Source organism: Tupaia chinensis, unplaced genomic scaffold, assembly GCF_000334495.1.
Source record: "Tupaia chinensis unplaced genomic scaffold, TupChi_1.0 Scaffold000528_1, whole genome shotgun sequence".
NCBI classification, from domain to species: domain Eukaryota; kingdom Metazoa; phylum Chordata; class Mammalia; order Scandentia; family Tupaiidae; genus Tupaia; species Tupaia belangeri.
This window is the reverse complement of record NW_006160041.1, coordinates 2,658,856-2,680,556: the sequence shown is the minus strand read 5'-3', so window position 1 is coordinate 2,680,556 and position 21,701 is coordinate 2,658,856. Positions and strand designations below refer to the sequence as shown.

The following is a 21,701-nucleotide window of genomic DNA, read 5'->3' as shown; positions in this document are numbered from 1 at the left end:
AAAAAAAGGCTGAAAAGCAAATTTGACACATGGAATGAATTTTCAAGCTGGAAAGAAGAAAACACAGCCAGAGCCTCTGGCTAAACATGGCAGACTGAGCCCCCGCCATTAACTCCACTCCCTCACAAACACCATGAAAATAACTCTAAAGGGAAAAAAAAGATGGTAAAGACCCGACAACAACAAAAAGAGTAAAAGGGCCCACGGCAGCAGACAGAATGAGATAAGCAAACCTGTGTTTGCTGAAGGGGAGCAAATGGCTCCTGAGGAATGACTTAGCAGACTAAGAAATGGGAAGCTGCATTTCTCACTTCTGAACCCCGGGAAGGCTCTGGCTCCTCTGCAAACAGGATTTGGGGGTCCTGAAGAAAAAGGATTAGCTAATAAAACACCTGAACGGCATCAGCCAAACTGTCAGATCTCTTCCCAATCCTGACAGAAGACCAAGATTTATTCTCTGAGGAGGTGGACAGGCTTAGTGACTACCCCCGACACAAGGAGTGTCACCCCAAGGACAAGGGACTGAGTCAAAGCCCATGTGGTGACTGCTGAGGCACTCCCAGCCCTCTTGGACTGCTGGGCCTCATGCCTCTGAGACAGCTAGGCTGGCGCCTCTCCCAAGCTCCCACCTGCACCCACCCATCATCATAGACAGCCCACGTATGCTCACCAGGCCACCAGTCCTCATCCCTGCTGCCCCTACACTCCTGACTCTGTCACCTTTCTCTTGGCCAATTTCACGCAAATTAAATTGGGCCTCAGCCCAGGCAAGGTCTTAAAACACGCACTCACTAAAATCCAATTAACCTTCGATAAAGGTCCTGCAATCAATAGTCGTTCTATGGCTTGAGGAGGCTCCATCTAGCAGGGAAAGCCGACTCCTGCACGACCTTTACCTTTAATGAGATCAATGACAGTCACTGTCGCCAGCTCTTAAAATGACTGGCAAATATGATCACTGGGTCAGGCTCTTGGCAATACCTGCTCCTGGGCTCAGAGGCACAAACAAATGAGGGCCTCTGCAGACTGCTGGCTCCCCAGGCCGCATGCTCCCTGCCAGGTGGGCACACCTGGTTCGGACTGCCTCATGTCTGGAGATACAAAATAATACAGTGAACTCTGACTGGGGTAGCCCAAGCCCTTCGGCCTTAGGAGGTGGCGGGCGAGGAGGGGTATTGGAGCGAGGGGTAAGGTTCCAGATCATAGGTGAGTATCTGAACAACCTGGAAAATGTATTAAAGTGCAGATTCCTGTGCACCCATACCCCATTCCCCTGAAACCTTTGCCACGTAGTTCAGGGTAGAGCTCAGGAATATTAGTGACTCTGAAACAGATGGTGCATGAACAAGTCTTAGCTCCCACAGAGCTGAGTAATCACTGTTCTGCACAACACTCAAGAAGAAAGGACCCTTGGAGGGTTAGAGGTAGCTAGTCCAATCCCTTCAGTTAGGAAACTGAGGATACCCAACACCGTGGCACATGCTAAGACATTGCTGCTCCCAGGCTGAGGCCACATAGGAGGCCCGGATTCAAATCTGGGCCTACTCTCAAAGCCAGAAACGATGGTGTACACCTATAGTCCCAGCTGCTCCATGATCTGACTGGTGACAAAGGTGCCAGCCCCCAAGGCTATATGATTCTACCTATATGAAGTTCAGTAACAGGTGAATGTAGCCTGTGGTGACACAGGTCAGCATAGCAGTAGTTCGGGTAGAGGAGAGGGTACTGGGGGGTGGGGGGGAGCCTGAGGGAGCTAGCCAGGGGGATGGAAATGAGTGCCTTTATATGGACAGTGATGACACAGTATATCCATATGAAAACTTTGGAGTGCACAGTTAAGATTTATGAGCTGGGATAACTCCATGGTATAATTCCATCCTCAAGAGAAACTAATTCCCACATGGCAACCATGGTTCAAATCCCTGGCCTGGCCTGGCCTGCCTAAAACATGGTAGGTATGCACGTGAATGCCCAAGAGTCAATTCAATGGAAGACTGGAGGAAGGGGATTGCAGCATGACCAGACCCTGGGGGGGAGGGGAGGTGCTCCTCTCTCTCACACACTCTCTCTCTCATGCAATGCCCTATCGCCAATAAAGAAAATATTTTTAAAAAATAAAAAGATTTATGACCTTAGGGAAGGTACCTTTCCTCTAGAAGTTCTGAATTCTTCATCTGTAAAATGGGGACCATACTCCCTCATAAGTTTATATGCAAAAAAGACCTAGCACACAGGCAGTGAGTAAATGCTGATGGTAAAAGGAGGTAAGGGAGAAGGAACAGGCCTCAACGATAATAAAGAAAAAAAATAACAGCAACAACAACAATCATCTAGCTTCCGTTTTGGAGTGCTCAACATCCACCAGGCACTGTGCTAAGCACTGTTGGTACGTTCACTCCTATAAGTCGTCTAAACATCCCTTAGAGTACAGCACAGGTTGAACATCCCTAATCCAGAAATCTAAAATCCAAAATGCTCCCAAATCTGAAATTATTTTAAGCATCAACATGATGCCACAAGTGAAGAATTCCACACCTGACCTCAAGTGGCAGGTCACAGTCAAAATGCTACAATATAAAAGTACTACTTAAGATTACTTTCAGGCTATGTGTACAAGGTACATACGAAACATAAATGAATTTTGTGTTTAGACATGGGTCTCATCTCCAAGATACCCTTAAAAATTCTGAAATCCAAAACACTTCTGATGCTAAACCATTTCTCCAAAATGGATTACTGACCCTTGATGAAAGGTAGAGAGAGAAGGGGAACAGTCAGTGTCTGGACACCAGGCAAAGCTTCTCAGCTGGCCCCCCAACTCCTCTCAGTAGTTTCTGAGGTGGGCGTCCAGATGGCTCCAGGTTCTACTGCAGCCCATCTCCCTGGGATGGAGATGGAGAAGGTAGAAGACCAAAGACTTTGGGGTCATGTAGACCTGGATTCAAATCCTAGCTTTGCCCCCTGCTAGCTGTGTGACACTGGGCAAGTTGTTTAACCTCTCTGAGCTTTAGCTTTCTCATCTGTAAATACAGTGAACACACATCACAGGACCAAGCGGTACAGAGTGAAACTTATGTGTCACATGCCTGGCATATAGTCGCTTAAATTAGGTTGCCGGGAAAGTCAGGACAAATTTTTATATATTTTTCTAGGCAAAAATGTGTCATGAATTTCCCAACAACCCAATAATAATTATAATGCTACTCTTTTGCCAAATAACTCTGATACCTGTGTGCCCCATTCTGCGTGTCCACAGAAAACAATCAAGACTCTCCTCTAGCCGTGCCTCACAGAGGTCAACCCAGGGCAACCAACCCCAAGAGAACAAGTATCTGTAGGGGTCACTGAGCCAGTGACACAGTTAAGGGCTTCTGGCTCTAGGGCCCTCGCCATTGGCTCTGGTAGGGTCAGGAGAGTATCTGTGTAGAGTGCAGCCTTTGGCTTCTGTAGGGATGAAATTGGATGGGACATCACTTTTGGCTTCTCCTGAATAGCCTTAAGGAGGAGGAGGGCCTTGCCTGCTGATCGGGAAGGATCCCAGAGGCCTGGCCTCTGCCAGGTTCCTGGCGTTTACTTGCTTCTGGTTTATTTACCCATTCACTAATTTAAGGAAGTCTACTGAGGGTCTGCTCAGTACAGACCGCTGGTTTTATCTGCACGGCATTGATTGTAAAGAGGGGTGGAGGCAGAGCAGACGACCCAGGCCTCAGAGGGCACACACAGTGCACCCCAGTTTCCACTGCTCACCTCCCCCTCTGCCAAGGGCCCTCGCTAAGCAGCTACACCAGAGCATGTCTCTGTGCTTGCACTCGTAGTGGAAGAGCAAAGCCACCTCTAGGGAGCTCCATCCAGCTTGCTGGCTCTAGAGAGGAATGGATTTGGGGGTGTTGCTGGAGTGAAAATCCCACCACTGCTGACCGCAAGTAAACACCAGGAACCTGCCAGGGGTGAGGCCTCTGGGATCCTTCCTGATCAGCAGGCAGAGACCCTGCTCCTCTTCAAGGCTGTTCAGAAGTCAGAGGTGATCTCCCATCCAATCCCATCTATACAGAGCCAAAGACTACACTCCGCCTGGACACTCTCCTGCCCCTACCAGGAGCCAACAGTGAAGGCCCTAGGGCCAGAGCCCTGAGCTATGTCACTGGCTGAGTGACCTCCACAGACACTTGCTCTCTCGGGCTTTGTCTCCCCATCTGTAAAGCGAGGGCTGAATGATCCATCTGTTCATTCTCTTCCCTTACCCTAAGCAGCAGAGCTCTTCCAGGAAAGCCCAGCAGGCAGCTTAGCGGGTGGCAGAGTTGCTCTGGTAAAGCAGGGTGGGGCCCTGTGTCCCTGTGGCTTCCCACCCACCCTCACACACACACCCCAAAACTGCAGCTGGGAGTTTTGGGCACTGCTCCCTAAGTCAAGGGACAACGGTTCTCCCTGAAACCCTCCACTCTCAGCTGCATTCCCGCTGCAGCTCTGCGTATTCTGATGCAGCCTCTCCTGGTACGGAGTAGTGGCTCAGGGAGGTCAGAGCCTCCATCCCAGCTCTTACTAGCTGTGCAACCTTAGGCAAGTTAACTTCCCTCTCTGAGCCTCTGAGTCTTCATCAGCAAAATGTAGACAAAAAGACGGCCCCCATAAGTTTATTAAGGAGAAGGTGGCCCCACACAAGAAGTTAAGCATTCAGTAAATGTAATGGTAAAAAGAGATAAAGGAGGCATGGACAGGGTCCAAAGATGATAAGGAAAACAGCAGCGACAATGGAGCTGGCAGGTGGCACGGTGGTTAAGAGAGATGGACTCCCACATGGCCGACTGTGGTTCGATTCTCGAACCTGGTGGCTTGCTTTCTGGCTTTCTCTCTCTCTTGCTCATTCACTCACTCACTCACTCCTCTGTCCCTCTCTGGTCAAATTAAAATAAATAAATAAAGCTAAATAAAATAATTATTTAAAATAAAAAAAAAAAAAAAAAAAAACAGCAGTGACAACAATCCTGCTACTATTCTGGAATCCCGACCGCACACCAGGCACTGTGCTAAGCACTTTAAGCACTTTTTGCACACCAGCTCACCTCCTCCTCACAGTGCCTCTCAGAGACAGGTAATACCAATGCCTCCATTTACATAGCCAAGCCCCACTAGCAGGCCTGTGCAGCCACACCCCTGGCCACTCCCCTCTCCCCTCTGGCTCATTGCTGAGTTAAGGAAAGGCTTTTCTTTTCTGGGCCATTTTCCCATTTCCCCACTAGGACCTTTTGATCATCTTCACGTGCTGCCTGGGAGGAAATGGGGAAGAACACTCACCTCCACTGAATCTGGCCCTTTCCATTCCTTCTCCCACCCAGCTGGCACATAATGTTACTGCTCTCCTCAAAACCCTCCAGGGACTCCCTAGTTCCTCCAGGGCCATGGCTAAGACCTGCCCCCACCTTTTCTCCTCACGTGCTCTGAAGAACCCTGCCCCAGCCCAGCCCAACTTCACCCACTCCCTTCCCCTTCCTTGCAAGGCCACGACTTCCTCCTCATCATGTGGGAAGCTGGCTGTGGCAGAGATGAGCACTTCTTGGAGGTTCCTGGGGGGGCTCACTCCTACCCCTCTCGCTGCCTGAGATGTGGCTATATGGATTCAGTTGTGTGTCTGACTCCAGTGCTAGCGTCTGGTCCCCTTGGCACCCTCACACCTTCCCCAGCACAAAGCAGGACTGTAAGCATGCTATGGAGAAAGCACAAACCCACCCCTTCCTAGCAGATGCCGACGTAACCAGGCAGCAGAAAATGGGGCACAGGCTCCACCTGGTTTTAGACTCAAGGTACCTGAGGTGGAAGAGCTGCTCCACCCTTTTCCCCGAGCTCTGAAGCTGATCCAGTGGCTACTGCTGTTGTCTTTTTGCCTGACATCTAACTAGAGATCTGGGTACTGGCAGGAAGTGGGGGGCCGGAGGGAGGAGATGGAGGACTGAGGTTGGGGCCCCCCAGAGGCAGCAGGATTAAGTCTTGTGGATTTTGCACCACTGTTCTCTGGTTACTCAGCTGCACAGGGGTCAAAAATGCATGAGGAAAGACTGGCCACTGCTTGTCCCGGCAGGAGCCATGGTCCCCACATCCCACAGCATGCAGACGGTTGGACTCCACAAACTGGAAGAATCCTTCTTGCTCAAGGAATGCAAAATTCTTCAGGTTAACAGCCACATTTAGACAGTGGAGCCAGATCCCAAGGTGTCGCCGGGACGCATGGCCCCTATGGGCAGCCCTGGCCATGTCCACACACCCCACCAGCAGCTTTGAGTGGACAACCTCACCTCGTTGACATCAATCTTGTTCCTGTCCATGTAGCTTCTGTCGTTGACCTGCCCGCCATCCACAAACTCCATCAGAAGGACCCGCTTGGTGGACAGGTCCCAGTAGATACGGGGGACCTATGGAGGAAAGACCAGGTCAGAATGGGCTGGGGAGGCTGAGTCAGGGACAAGGACCACAACGAGGGGCAGCAAGCCAAGCAGCAGGTGCTCCTTCCCAAAATAGGAGAGAAGAGGCCCAGGGACCTCAGACGTGACGGGGGCAGAGAACGGGGGGTGGGAGGAGGCTCTGGCACCAGGCCACTTCACCTCTACCAGTAAGGCCCCCGGCCCACTCCTTTAGAGTCTGCCTCCATTTGGAGACCAGAGAACAGTTTCCCCCCACTCTCCTCAATGCCTTCTAGACTTGGTTAAGCACCAAAATTTAAACTGGGACTAGGGAGGAGAAGGTGTGAAATGCTTATTCCTGGCAGTTGATGATAGAAGCTATTTCTCTCTCTTCATCCACCACCAGGCCCACTTCTAGCTCCTGTCCAGACCTTAACCCTCTGCCTCGGTTTCATCAGCTGGGTCACAGATATCTTGTATGTATAGAATGGAGTGAATGAATGCTTGCCAGATGGTAAGTTTTGTTTCCCTGCCAGTTTCCTCCAAGCCCTCCACGACAGACAATGCCAGATTGTAACCTAACATCTATTCCTAATCCTCTTCTTTCCAGAGAGGACAAAACTAAACTCTTTTTTTCTTTCCCTGCCTGCCTTATGGTAGGTATGGTCATGTGACGAGTTCTCGCTTATGAAATATAAGTAGAGGTCTACTAGGGGATTCTTGAAAGCTTTTTTGTTGATCCTTTTTTAAGTTTTTTATTTCTTCCATGACTTAAAGAGAGACAGAGAGACAGCAATCTCAATAGGGCCTTAACACCAAAATCCACCCCCAGCAAGCTCCAGGTGATGGGCACATCATGCTCGGTATACTCAGGGAGGTCTCTGGGCACAAACCCAGAGCCTTCCAACATGGGTCAGCCTTACAGAGTGCCATGTTTTAGTTCTGCACCATCATCCAGTCCAGCTTTTATTTTCTTGATAAAAAGAAATATTTGGTGTTCCTGTCCCTCCCTTTCTCTCCCTGCCTGGAAAATGAATGTGATTCCTGGAACTGCAGCAGTCATTTTGTAACTATGAGGAAAAACCTAAGAAATTCACAGATGCCAGTCCTGGTAATATGAAACCACCAAATCAAAAGCAAATGCTCTAAGCCTTCTCATCATTATGTGACAAGAATAAACCCTTTTTGTTTAAGTCACTCAGTCACCAGCAGACAAATGCCTGATATGCTCTCCAACTCCCTTTGACTCTGAGCACACACAAAAGAGCACAGATTTCCCCAGGAGGGAAGGCGAAGATTGTAGGACACCAAGGGATGCCAGGCTGCCAGGCTGCCAGGAGGGAGGAATTACAGGGCTTTTGGCACGCCACATTTCCCCAATGTGATTGAATTTCTCTTTTTATAGCTTATTTATTTCTTCCATGAGAGAGAATAGAGACAGAGAGGATAGAGACACAGAAAGGGACACTCCCAACAGGGTCGTCATCATGGCCTTAGCTGGCCCAGAGCCCAGGCAAGCCATGTATGCCCAGTGTGCTTAGAGAGGTCCTGGAACAAAACCCAAGACGTTCCCTGTGGGGGTCCAGGTGTATTGCCATCCCACCACCACCTGGCCCTATCCTCAAACTGCTGATGGGTTTGTTTTCATGTAGAAATAAGGAAACGGGAGCAACTAATTCAAATGTTCTGGAGACTAAGATCTTCCCTCACCCTAACCCCCAACTCATTTGGCAATAAGAGAACGGCCCTCAAGTCCGGAGACCTGTTTCCTGTTCTTAATTCTGCTCATCGTGGCACCTCAGACTTCCCCCTTTACACCTCAGTCTTCCTCACTGGAAAGGAGACCGCGTTCTGCCCATCTCAGTGAGGCTCTCGGAGGGTAAACGGGCCACACTACATGTGAAACACTGCTGGAACAAAGGTTCCAACCGAATTCAAGGTGTTGTTTTGACTTACTACTTCCCTGCGGTTTTTGCCATTTGAAAATCTGGGCCAAAAGACAAATCTGTGACTCTGTTACTTTGAACTTAAAATGTAGACTCGCTTGGCATTCTTCAAACAGTACCTTTAAAAATGAGTGCAAGTTTACAGTCGTTCGGGGCTTCCAAATAATGAAAGGGGTTAAGTTCTTCATTCAAGACTGTTTGAAAACCTGAGTTTAGTGGTGGGTCTCTGGGGTTCTGGAAAGGGCAGGTCAAACCCCACCCCACAGAGTCTGATGAAGGTAGCCTGGAAAACAGCCAGGAAAGAATCACAGATGAAAAGGAAAAGCCAGGAGTTCCTCTGGGCTATAAGCAGGGCCATGGGTGTGCTGGGGTTTCTCCCCCTCCAGCTTTCCTCCCAACCATTCTAGTCCACCACGGCATGGGTCCCCTGCTGTTGGATCAGAAATGCGTAGGTCAGGAGTGGCTGAGATATCAAACCTAGGAAATCAACGGGCTGTCCTGGGAGCGTGAGGGCTGCAGGTGCCCTCGGGGGAAAGGCATGGAAATGACCACCAAATGCCAACCTGCCCCCTGCTCAGTCGGAAATGTCTTGCCCCTAAATCTCCACGTGGGCAGGAGAGGTTGGGGTGAGGGGTGAATCCCTTCACCCTGACACTCTCGTCTCCTTATCATCCCTTCCTCTGCTTCTAGCAAGGAAGGGGGAAATGAAAGAGGAAAACTTGAAAGAGATAATAAGAAAAATACCCGTCCAAAGAAAAACAAAACTCTGGGGGCTCACAGTCAGGGGCTCGCTGGCACAGGGGCAAGGTCACTGCCTGGCCCTAGGACCCTGAGCCTGGGCTCTCCACCAGGGCCACGGCAGGGCCCTCCCTGTGGGCTCCACCTGTCTTCCCACTCTGAGGCCAATCCTGACTCCATGAAGGAGGGCACAGATCAGGGAAGTTTCCAGCACATGCTGCCAGGCCTCAGCCTCAGCACAGCCCCGACTCCACGCTCCCGCTTTGTTCCTATATTTGGTCCACGTTCCACAGCAGGTCCCAGTGTGCGGGCCAGCACCATCCCCAGGGCCGCAATCCTCCCACAGGCCAAGCCCAGCAGCCCCAAGCACAGACCTGGAGTCAGGCTGCTGGGCTGATGCCCCGGCTCTGCCGCCTACAAGCTGTGCGACTATGGGTGAGGGGTTTTTGTTGCTTAATTTTTTGTTTGTATTTCTTTGATGTTTTTTGGGTTTTGTTTCTTTTTTGAGAGAGGTTTTTGCCTTAGGGCATGTACGCTCACCAGAGAGAGAGAGAGACAGACACAGGGAGAGAGAAAGTGAGAAATCACCCTGTAATCCTTTCTCCTTCATTCTCCTCCTGGGATCTTGGACATGCATGCACGTGCGTTGGTGTGATTCTCAAGCCTCAATGAGACAGACACTTCAGGGTTTTAGTTAAGGGGAACAGACACTTTAGGCAAAATGAACATTATGAAGACACCTTAAAATATAGTTGTTGCATTTTGACATACATAATCTCACACTTATCCATTTTGTAGGTGACGGATCTGAAAAGCAGAGGCCTCACAGGTCAGCTCTTTATGTGAGTTTCCGCTAGCTTCCTCCACAACACGCCCTTTCTGTTCTTCTGCAGTGAATCTGACCTTTGTCAAGTCCATTTTTTGCTTTCTTTTCCTTCAGGTCACTGACTTCCTTCACCTCTCAATGTTCTTATGACCTGAACAGTGTTAACTAAGAAACCAGCAGTAAAAGACTGCTCTTCCCTTTACCCTCCCAGCCTCTGCTAACTAATACTCTACTTCTAGAGGTTGACTGCTTCAGAATCACGTATGTGTGAGGTCATGCAGTTTTGTTTTGTTAGAAACTGTGTTACAAGAGAGCCAGACCACAGGGTAGTGGTAAAGCATGATGCCCTGTGAAGCTGACCCACGTGGGAAGGTTCTGGGTTTATATCCAGAGACTTCCCTAAGCAGGCACATGCCCATGAGCGGGGACTGGCTGAGAGTTAGGCTGGATTGGGCTTCAAAACCCTGTCGAGGTCACTGTCTCTCTCTCTCTCTTGCTCATGAAAGGAATAAATAAAGTTTAAAATTGTTAAAATTTGTGTCACTGGTTTGTGACACGGTTTCAAAGACATAGGTTGTTTTCCTAAGGTTCTTGAGATAGGTGCCGGTATCTCAGTGTAAAAATCTAATTTTGCCATTGAAAATGAGGTTATCCTGATTGTCTGGTACCCCAAAGAGGAGTTCAAACAACCTCACCTGCAACATGTGGTAGCTCACAGTCACTGTCATGAAAGCACAGATCAATAATGGATGAAAGCCATTCCCATGACCTATACTAACTAGTCAAATCATTCGTTAGTACTTAAAGATGGATAACCAAATCAAAGCAAAACAGAATGGAAAACCAAGGACCACCATGCATTTGCCTTTGTTTATTTTGTGATGTTTCTTTTACTCAAAGAGAATGCAGTTGGGGTTGATCTTTTGGAAGATTGTACTAAAAAATGTTTTTAATGTTTTCTGTTGTCTGAATTTATTTTGAAAAAATACTACATTCACAACAAAGAACTATGAGAAAGGAGAAATTCTTGTATTGGTGATTATTATTGCTGGAACAAGCAATTCAGAGCAAGAGATAAAAGAAAATAGAATAAAAGATTCCAGAGAATAGAGCGGATAAAGCAAAGAGATGGAAGATGCGGTAGGAAACTCTAGTTCCAGGTGGACTGGTCCACAGGATCAGTTACATAATAGTTCCAGAAAGAGAAGAGAGTAAAATAGAGGAAAGGAGGTAAGAAGTGACAGAAAAAGTACTTCTGAACTTGAAAAAGTTGGAAGCCTTTAACAGAAAGGGCCTGCAATGCTGACTGATATGAATGGAAAAAATCCAGTAAGTAGATTTACCCTTATTAAAAAGTAATAAACTGGGAATAAAAAAAACCCTAAAGCACCTGAGAGAATAAAACAAAACACAAACAATTTTGTCTATATAGAATCAGAGTTATTTCAAGTGAAACAAGGCAGGCACAGAAAGATGAATACTGTATAATCTCACTCACATATGGAATCTAAAGCAGTGACCTCATAGAAGTTTGAAAGCACTTCAAAAATTTTGTGTAAAAATAGAATTAAAAGATAAGAAATAGGGGGTCAGCAGGTGGTATGGTGGTTAAGACACTGGGTGCTCCAACATATGAGTGTGGAGGTAGTGGGGTACAGAACCTGCCTCTGCCGCTCCCTGGTAAGCCATGTAACCTCAGGCAAGGGCTTTGACTGCCAGGCCTCAGTCTCCCCGATGATGACATGGGGCTAATCACAACACCTCCCTGTGGGGCTGTCATAAGGACTAAAGAATGACTACATGAGAAAGCACGTGCAGAGGTATCTACCACAGTGCACGTGTGTAAAGGATATTAAATGATAGGTATTAACATCAGTGGTTCTCAAACTTGGAGATTCTCAGGAAGCGACAGCCCTTCTCCCAAAGCATGATATCCTCTTGGGTTTGTCCACAATTTCTGGTCAGCCCTGAGCGCCTTCTCTCGCAATACGAAACACTGGAGCAGGCCGAACACCGGTGCCAGTAATGCAACGCTCTGTGAGGCTGACCCACGTAGCGAGGTTCCAGGCTTCCCATCCGGACACTTTCCTGAATGTGCTAGACATCTGTGTGCCCATGATCCAGGCCGGCTGAAGCCCAGGGTGGATTGTGGAGTGAGGACCCTGCTAAGGGTGCTTCTCACACTCTCTCTTGCTCATGGAAGGAAGGAAGGCAAGAAACTTAAAAATAATAATAATAAACCATAAAAAGAAACCCTAGCATGGCCAACAGATGGCAGGGAGATTAAAGTGCCAGATCCCACAAAGCCAGCTCCATGGTTCGAGTCTCAGACCCAGCAGCTTGAAAATCACGTTGGGCTGGGCGCATGTGCATGTGTGCCCAAGATCCCAGGAAGAGAATGAAAGAGAAGGGACTGTGGTGAGGCCATCCTCCTGGGGGAAGATTTCTCACATTCCGTCTTGCTCTCTCTCTCTCTCTCTCTCTCTCTCGTGAATGTACATACCCTATGCCAAAAACCTCTGAGAAAAGAAAAGAAAATCATGCTGGGTGTATGTGCATGTGTGCCCAAAACCCCAAGGGGAGAATGGAGGAGAAGGGACTGCAGTGTGGGTGTGGCCATCCCCCTGCAGGAGTGATTTTTCCCTCTCTCTCTCTCCCCCTCTCTGTCTCTCTCTCTGGCAAGTATACAAACCCTATAGCAAAAACTGAAAGGGAAAAAGAAGGAAATCTCAAAGTGGTCCCACTCCCGAGGTGACCCAATCATCTGCACCCCCACACATACACCCTCATCTCTTATAAGGCTCCTCCCCTGCCGCCTAGTCTTCAGCTGTCCCCATGTTAGTCACAAACCTCACTGCTTGTCCTGTCTCCTCCCCCCAGCATACATGCTCTGATGCCAAACCCACTCATGCCCTGGCCGTGACCGTTCAGCCTGGCTGCCCCCTCACCTTCTCCCAGTCTCCCTGCCACCGTATTTGCATTCAGTGCTTGTCAGAGGCTCGGAGATTTATAGCATAGGGCTGAGGTTATTAAAACCCACATAAGCACAGGAAGACGCCTCACACACTGAGAGGTAAACTCTTTGCTGTGGCTTAATTACGCACAGATGTTGTGAGGGGGTGCTAGTGTGCAGAAGCAATCTATCTCCAGTTTTAAGAGCTGAAGTGGGTTCGCAGCATAAAATTCACTTCCCGCATGTTATGTGTTTAGGCAAAATTAATTACTCCGGAGCTTTAATTCCACCACTGTCTTAGGAATGGTGCGTGAGTTTTGGAGGCATCAGGTCAAATGGGTACATTAATTATTTACCCATTTAGCTTCCTCGTTTCAAAAATTTGTGTTATTATTATTATTATTACATGTCTTGGTCTAGCAATTGCTGGTTGGCCCCTGCCAGTGGACGATTTGCTGTTTCCATGGGAACAGTGGAGATGGTTCTGTTTGTCTGGCTCATAGTTCTGGCTCTGAAGGCCACCCCTGCCAGGGAAAAGGCAGCAGAATAACCTGAGATGAGCTCCAGTCTCAGGGTCAGAAAACAGAGTTGCTAGCCCTCCTTCTTGAAGACTGTCATCTGTAAAATGGGATGATGGCTGTTGGAAGGATCCACTGTTCTTCAAGCAAGTACTTGAATGGCACTCAATGCCTGACCAGAAGAAATATTCCATTGTTACCTACCCCTCTGTACTACCACTTCTTACAAGCCCCCTCTGAGTTCTTTATCCTGGGTGGAATGACGCACTTCCTCTTGGGAATGCACAGAAACATAAAGCAGTGCATGTAATGGCAATAACCAATCTGCACCGTAACAACACATTCGTGCATTTGCTCCCCCAGGAGATGGGAAGTTTTGCAGGATAAGGATTAACCCCTGGCTCCTAGGACAGCAATAGGCTCTGGAAAATGCTCAGTAAATGTGAAATAAAGGAATGGGGGAAAAAATAGGATATGTAGGTAGAAGCGTATTTTATACTATAGAGTATTGTGCTAATTCGTTTACATTATTATTTGTCTGGGAGAGCTAAGGTCTCATTGAACTGGTGGCTTGAACTTCAAAGATGGGACAATGCTATCGGATCTAGTCTGCATATCTGGATTTACATGCACAAGAGGGTCTGTACCTTCATGTCAGGGCAGTAATATGCTTTAGAACAAAAACATGTGACCAGTGCAGTGTCACAGTGGTAACAATGCTCCATAATGCCGAGGCCACACAGGAAGGTCCCAGATTCATGTCCCGAGGTATCCCTGTACTCACACGGGGTGCATGCACATGTGCCTATAATCCCGGATGGCTGAGACTGAAGGTGGATCCTGGCACGAAGAACCTACTGGGGGCGTGTGCACAGTCTCTGCTCTCTTTCTCTCATGGAAGAAATAAATGAACATGTTAAAAAAGAAAACACAAATTTGTTCCAGTGTAATTGTTATATTAGAGAACAGTTTGATCATAATGCACATTTTGCAGTTGTTTATGTACAATGTCATCCATGAGAAGCACCGGGAGACAGAAAACTGCAGCAGCCAAGCTGTGCCACAAGGGGCCACACAAACACACATGCCAAAACATCACTGCTGGGGGATACATGAGCACATACACTGAAACATCACTGCAGGGGGACCCGTGAACACACATACCGAAACATCACTGCAGGGGGATCCGTGAACACACACACCAAAACATCACTGCAGGAGGACCCGTGAACACACACAACCAAAACGTCACTGCAGGGGGACCCATGAACACACACACTGAAACATCACTGAAGGGAGACACATGAGCACACACAACGAAACATCACTGCAGGGGGACCCGTGAACACACACTGAAACATCCGTGCAGGGGGGAAACACAAGTATACTCACTAAAACACCACTGCATGGAAACACATGAGCACACATGCCAAAACATCACATATGGGGACACAACAAACACATGCACCAAAACACCACTGCATGGGGACACAAGAGCACACGCACTGAATATCACTGCAGGGGGAGACATGAGCACATGCTTAAATGTCACCACAAGGGGATACACAAACACATGCCCTGAAATGTCACCACATGGGGACACACAGACACACACACCAAAACATCACCACGTACAGATGCATCACCAGCACCTAGTGTTACAAATCTCCCTCTGATTCCACACGACCCTCCTTCCTCCACCTCACAGTGACTCCCAGGCGGCAGCCCTCCAGATACGCACTGCCACAAGCAGATCTCAAGGTGAAGTGCCACAAGTATTGCACTCTCGGTATTCATCACATGTAAGTCTACGCTATTGTTCTATCAGTGCCTGTCCTCTTCTGTTCCTGTGTCCCTGGTGAAGTTGCGTACCACCAAGCCCCATTTTCCCCATGAGCCTCATGCTTTCTGCCGTGCGATTTTGCATACTGTGGTGATGCCTGGATCACATGTGCTGTTTCAGAGTAAAGGCACTATCTAGTAAATGAGTGCATGTAATGTGCACGTGTTTGGAACAGCGCCAGAGGAAGGCGGCATTAGCTATCATCATCATCGCCGGCAACGTCGCCATCACCCCGTGGTTCACGGAGGCAGAGACATGGCGTGTAGGCCCTGAGTGGCACTCGGTGTCTCCCAGTTGTAGATTATTCAATAAACATCTGTTTAATCGAATCACAGGTCAACAATCACACTGGTATTTCTTTGTAAATTGCCTTCAAGGGGCTATAATGTGCATCTCCAGCTACAAATCATGCATCCTCAGTAAGACAACTCATGTCCTACAAGGGAGGCTACTTGGACAGGGGGGACCAACCCCCTGCACTTTTCCACCAGACCGCTATGTCCTGACTGTCCCGCCTCTCCTACCTTTAAGAAGTCAAAGTGCTTGAGCATTTGGGCCACTTTCTCAGCATTCCTCCCTTCATTGAGGAAATCTAGCTCCAACGGCAGGTTCTTCTTGGCTTCATCCCCCAGCCACATAAACTCGAATTCAGGAAAGAGTTGCTTCACGGCCAGGACGAGCACCTGAAACCCACAAGCACTCGGTCAGTCAGCCCACAGCACCCACCAAGGGAGGTTCGGTGCCTACCCTTAGCCCACATCCAATCCCCATTTATAGATGAGAAAGTTGAGGCTCTGAGAGGAAGTACAGAGGAGTCTGCCCAACTCAAAACCTTGTTCTCAAGCCCTTTCCTGATCTGCAGCTGTCAATACTCACAGACCTGTCACTGCTCCCAAATTTGTGCATGGTCCCATTTTCAAAGCACTGGGGACCAGGGAGTGCTTCAACCATAACTCAATTTTTACTTTTTATGCTGAGTGGTTGGTACCTGAGCATTTGAAATATTTTCTACAGTTTCTGTGTAAAATTTTGTTAAACAAGAGAGATTTTTGCTGTGGGGTGCATGCACTCACCAGAGAGACAGAGACAAGAGACAGAATGCGAGAAATCACCCCCCAGAGGAGATGTCCATGCCACAATCCGTTCTTCTCCAGTCTCCTCCTGGGATTTTGGGCACACACGCACATGCACCCAGCATAAGTTTTAAGCCACCGGATCTAGGACTCAAACTGTGGTCGACTACATGGGAGTCCAGCAACATAACCATTATGCCATCTGCTGGTCCTGATAATAAAAATTTTAATTGGAATAAGAAAACAAGGCTGGGTAAGAAAAAAAGGATTTGACCACTCAGATGAAGAGCTTGAACTGGTGGCAATTTGGCCCAACTATGGATTCTTGAGTGATGCCATGATGAAGAAAGGGGTTTTGGCAGGCTTATCTGGCATTCAGGTGTCAGTTTAATAATAAGCAGAGATTCAGAGCATTGTGGTATGTGCAGAGCACACCATGGCTCCTCCATGAGCAGGGACCTCATGCTGAGGCTATCCCACCACCAAGACCTTAGATACAGGACAGTCTCACACATTCACAGACAAAGGCAATGCAGTGCAAGCAAGGGTGATACCAAGGACATGGCAAGTGTTCCGAATTCTGGGAGGGAAAGTAGGCAACCCTCTGGCTCTCTGGCATTTCACGCTAGACCGGGAGGAAACCACTGGCTGCTCATCACAGTGGTTCTCGAGACAGATTACAGTCAAGTTCTCCAACAGCATCCATCTCCGTCCCTGGCTACAACAGAAGGCACTGAGCAAGAACTAAAAACCCGTGGGCCTGCTGGTATCAAAAGACCTTCCCCTTTCAACCTGCCCAGAACAACACACTGATAGCCTGGCCTAAGAGGCTTGCCCTAGGCTTCTCTTTGCCCTGATCTATAATACCATGCCTGACACCATACTAGGTACACGTGAAACAAAAGCAAGCAATCAAAAGTGAGGTCGTGCACTATGAGGCATTTGCAGCTTTGTTTTTAAACCCAATGGCCCGGAAGACGTACCAATGCCATTCTAAAAGAATCGGCACACAGGGTTATTACACTCACTGTCTACCAAGACCTTTTTTAATTATATTAGGCTGCAGTCTAATTTCTTCGCAGCCTTGTCTAGTCTTCCGTGGGCCGGACCTGTGACCTTAGGATAATGGATTTAGTGTACGCTTTGTTTCTGCTCATGTCACATGGAAGTAGAAGCAAGAGGTGGCGATAGGGACACCTGAACGAGGCAGCCTCAGGCACCACATCTCCTCAGGTGCCCTCAGATGCCCTAGGCTGTCACCACGGCAGGGACAGAGCAGGCACACGGGGAATAGAAGCCATTCCTACAGGCCCAGGTGGAGGACTCACATGCCACCACAGATACCTGAATGAACGCCACTCTCTGGGATCCAAGTTCAGGCAAGAAAATTTCTACCCCGTTTTGTTCTCATCTAAATTCACAGGACTTTGATGGGGAAAAGCAAGGAAGGAAGTCACCACGAGGTTCCCCAATGAGCTCAATTGACACTTACCGAGTTCCCCAGGTAACTACCCTGCACCAGGCACTGGTATACACAGCCAATGGTTCTTAGCTTTGCCGGGGGTCCCCATCCCCTTCACAGGAAGTCACCAAATCAAAAACTTGATACCAGTACAAAGCCCAGAAAATGCACAGAGCAGTTCTGCACATCATTCAGAGGGTTCATCAGCTCCTTGGAACTCACCAGCTGGGGAGGAGGGTCAGGTTAGGAGCCATCTGGTCCAAGGGGTCTAGGCTGCTGCCGTTTTAGGCTTGTTCTGGCTTTTACCTGCAGCCTACCTGGGAGGGTGAAGCTTCTGGCCAAACAATAATCCCTCATCGTTTATTGTATAGTCAGTTATTGGTAAAATTTTTAATTATCATTAATATCCAAACAGCCTGAAAAGTACTTTAAAGATTCTTCTGTTACTAATCAATTATGTAATTAGTCATTGCTACTACTATTGGTTATTCTTAATAGCTAATATCATTAATCATACGAGCAGACACAGATTTTACTGATTAATATTAATTGTTCATAACTAATTAGCAAACTAATTCATAACCCCAATTGAGGCTGGCCCCATGGTCTAATGGTTAAGGGAACAGGATTTCACATGGCCAACCATGCAGGCCACATCCTACTCTGGCAGTCTGAAAAACATGCCTAGACTGTGCCTGCATGCCCCAGATCCTGACAAGATGGAGAAATGGAGAAGCCCACTGGAGGCTCTGTCTCTCTCTAATGAGTGCATGCACCCTCTGGCCAAAATAAAAACTTTACATTACTCAGAAAATGAGTTTCTAGGGGCCAGATGGCGGCACAATGGTAAAATAGGACTCTCTGCAAGGCTGAGTCACATGGAAAGGTTCTGGGTTTATGTCCAGAGATCTCTCTGAGTATGCCAGGCACATGTCTGCCCATGATCCAGGCTGGCTGGATCTAAGGGTAGACCATGGCACGAAGATCCTTTTAAGGGTACTGTCAGTCTCACTCATTCAGGAAAAGAAGGAAGGAAGGAAGGAAGATTTTTCAGAAAATTGGTTTCAGGGCCAGCAACTGGTGTGGTGGCTAGGGTGCTGGACTCCCACATGACCAATCACAGTTTGATTCCTGGACCTAACCACTTGCTTTCTCACTCTCCTTTTCTTTCTCCCCCCACCCTCTGGTGAGCTCATGTGCCCTATAGCAAATTTTAAAATAATAATAACAATGTATTAAATTAATAATTCTTAGAAGAAGAAAATTGGTTTCTAAAGCATTCTGTGCACATGGTGGTGACTCCCTTGGTTACTTTAAAATGAGAGGGCCTGCCTGGATGTAAGTCTTTGGTTCTTAGCTTTGTGGGGGATCCCCATCCACTTCACGGAAAGATCAATCCAAGGGACCAACAGTTAGCCTAATGGTTATGTCGCTGAACTCCCATGTAGTCAACCGCGGTTCGAGTCCCAGACCTGGTGGCTTAAACCCATGCCAGGCACATGTGCGTGCGTGCCCAAGATCCCGAGAGGAGAATGGAGGAAAAGAGATTGCGGTGTGGCCATCCCCCCTGGGAGCAGCAGGGCAGGGCGGAGCGGAGGGGGGTGATTTCTTGCTTTCTATTTCTCTGTGGTGATGCACCCTATACCAAAAACCTCTCAAAAAAAAAAAAAAGAAAGAAAGATCAATCCAAAAAACTTGATACCAACTATGAACCCCAGAAAATGCACATATATAATTTTGCACATAACTCAAGAGGTTTACCAGCCCCCGGAAATCTACTGGTTAGGGAGGAGGGTCAGGTTAAGAACCATCTGATCCAAGAAGTCTGGGCTGCTGCCATTTTAGGCTTTTGTTGGTTGAGGAGAGCAAAATACAATTTCCCAGTTTCACCTTCTGTTTTCACTCAGTTCCCCTCTTGAAAGCCAGCCCTAAGTAGATTCCTTTCAGTTTTTCTTTTCGACAACAGATGCAATCAACAAAAATAAAACAGGTGTTGTTATCAATTCGACTTTTTGAGTTTCCTCCCAAAATGTATCTTCTCCATAAAATTCTTCTAATGGCCAATGTTTTTACCAGCGCCTACCACATAGTCTTGACACCCAGCAGATGTTTATTGAACACTCACGTGAATGAATAAGTTAAAATAAAATAAATGAATAAACAAATGAATATTTCAAAAGGTTTATCTTCTCCTCTGAGATAATTATATCTTCACATTTGTGTTATCCAAGTGGATTGAGTTTTTCTGTTCTTAAGACTTTGGTGGGAAAAGCAATTGCTAACTTTTGGGGAACCACATGCAGTCTCCAAATGTCTGAGTTTTCTACTTGATCTGGGACCTCGTGAACCAATCTAGGTGTCCTGGATCATGAATACTTCTTTTGAGGGAAAATAATAAAACTATTTTCCTGTAGGGCCCTTGGCTCACAGAAGGAAAAAAATCAATTGTGGGCCACACAGAAATATAATGAAAAAATGGAGAGTCACATAGAAGTTTGAGAACTACTGACTATTACTTGTAATAGTTAAAAAATGAAAAGTATCACTTTTTTAAAAGAGGTTTTTGCCTTAAGGTGCATGCAATCACCAGGGTGAGAGAGTAAGTGAGAAGGAAAGTGAGAAATAATCCCCCCAGGGGGGATGGCCATGCCACAATCCCTTCTCTTCCAGTCTCCTCCCAGGACCTTGGGCACACACGCACATGTGACCGATGTTGAGTTTCAAGTCACTGGGTCTGGGACTCGAACTGTGGTCAGCCACATGGGAGTTCAGCAAGCAACATAACCATTACCACCTGCTAGCCCCAAGAATTATCATTCTTTAGTACCTACTGCAAGTCAGGCACCGTATGAGGTCCTTTATGTACAGACTCTCATTTAACCCTTTTCTTGCCCTTTTTGCAGAGAAGGAAACAGGTTCCAGGAGGTTAAAATACTAATATTTCTCAGAGTCACAACAGTTTGTAATTGTCAAAACAGGATCTGGACCCTGGGTTTTCTTGTTCTTCCTTTATGCAGCCTTACCTCATGCAATATAGTACAAGACAATACCAGAGGAAGTTCCAGATAAGGCCTAGAAAGAGCTTTGTAAAGTGTAAAATGCAACTGAAATGCGAGTTACTGTTATCACATTATTGTACATTATAAAAGAAATAATGTTCTATGGAAAAACAGCACACTAAATAGGACGCCTGCACTGATCCGAACTGGGAAAAATGAATGTTCGACAAGGATCGAAAATCAATTCCGAGTGATGTAAATAGCTTGCCATTCATGGGGTTTATCTTTGTTCTGATAAGTTATTAAAGTGTATGCTTTTTAGAAAACAGAATTACAGGGTAAAGAGAAGTTTCTATGGGATGGCCTGCATCTCTGGATATTTTATATATAAATATCTTTTAAAAAGAATAAAATCATCTGTCGGATTCTGTACCGACATAAACATTACCAAGCTGGGTCGCCCACTGTTCGATCAACGCATTTAGTAAAGAAATGAGATGAGTGAAAGCATGCATTGAAAATGCAGCTCTGAAAGAATAAAAAATATAACTGCCCCAGGTCTTTATTTTAAAGACCCTTGGGATGAGCCCGATGACATGGAGCAGTGGGTCAGATTCTGCCCCAGCACAACAGAGCAGCTTGGGGCCAGTGGTACCTGGAGGGCATGGTCCTTGGCCATGAGTTAAATGCTTCCGAGGGCTCTAGAGCAAGGGGGTGTTCGTCATTGATTTCAGAAGCCTGAGAGACAGCTGGGAGTGACACAGGGTAGGGCTACCAGGCCTACATTATGGTCTTATTACCAGCCTACCATCATCTGAGTGCTACCCAGCATTCAAGCAGTGAGAATGGCAGCAAGATATGGCCCAGTAAGCTCCCCACTCTCGTGGGCAGAAAAGAACTGCTTGCAAAGCCAGCCCGCCCGCAGACAACGGACTGTGCCTTGCCAGTCCA

At 47.4% G+C, this 21,701-nt stretch overlaps 1 protein-coding gene across 2 annotated transcripts in view; it reads right to left on the bottom strand.

Moving 5' to 3' along the window:
• ADCK1 (aarF domain containing kinase 1) overlaps window positions 1–21,701 on the bottom strand; it is a 124,235-nt gene that overhangs the window by 17,776 nt on the left and 84,758 nt on the right. For both annotated transcript variants that reach the window (XM_027775176.1, XM_006157089.3), the window contains exons 6-7: window positions 15,741–15,899; window positions 6,288–6,404 (exon numbers count right to left, since the gene is read on the bottom strand). In XM_027775176.1, the coding sequence (XP_027630977.1) occupies window positions 6,288–6,404; window positions 15,741–15,899 (276 nt within the window). The remainder of the gene's footprint in view (window positions 1–6,287; window positions 6,405–15,740; window positions 15,900–21,701) is intronic.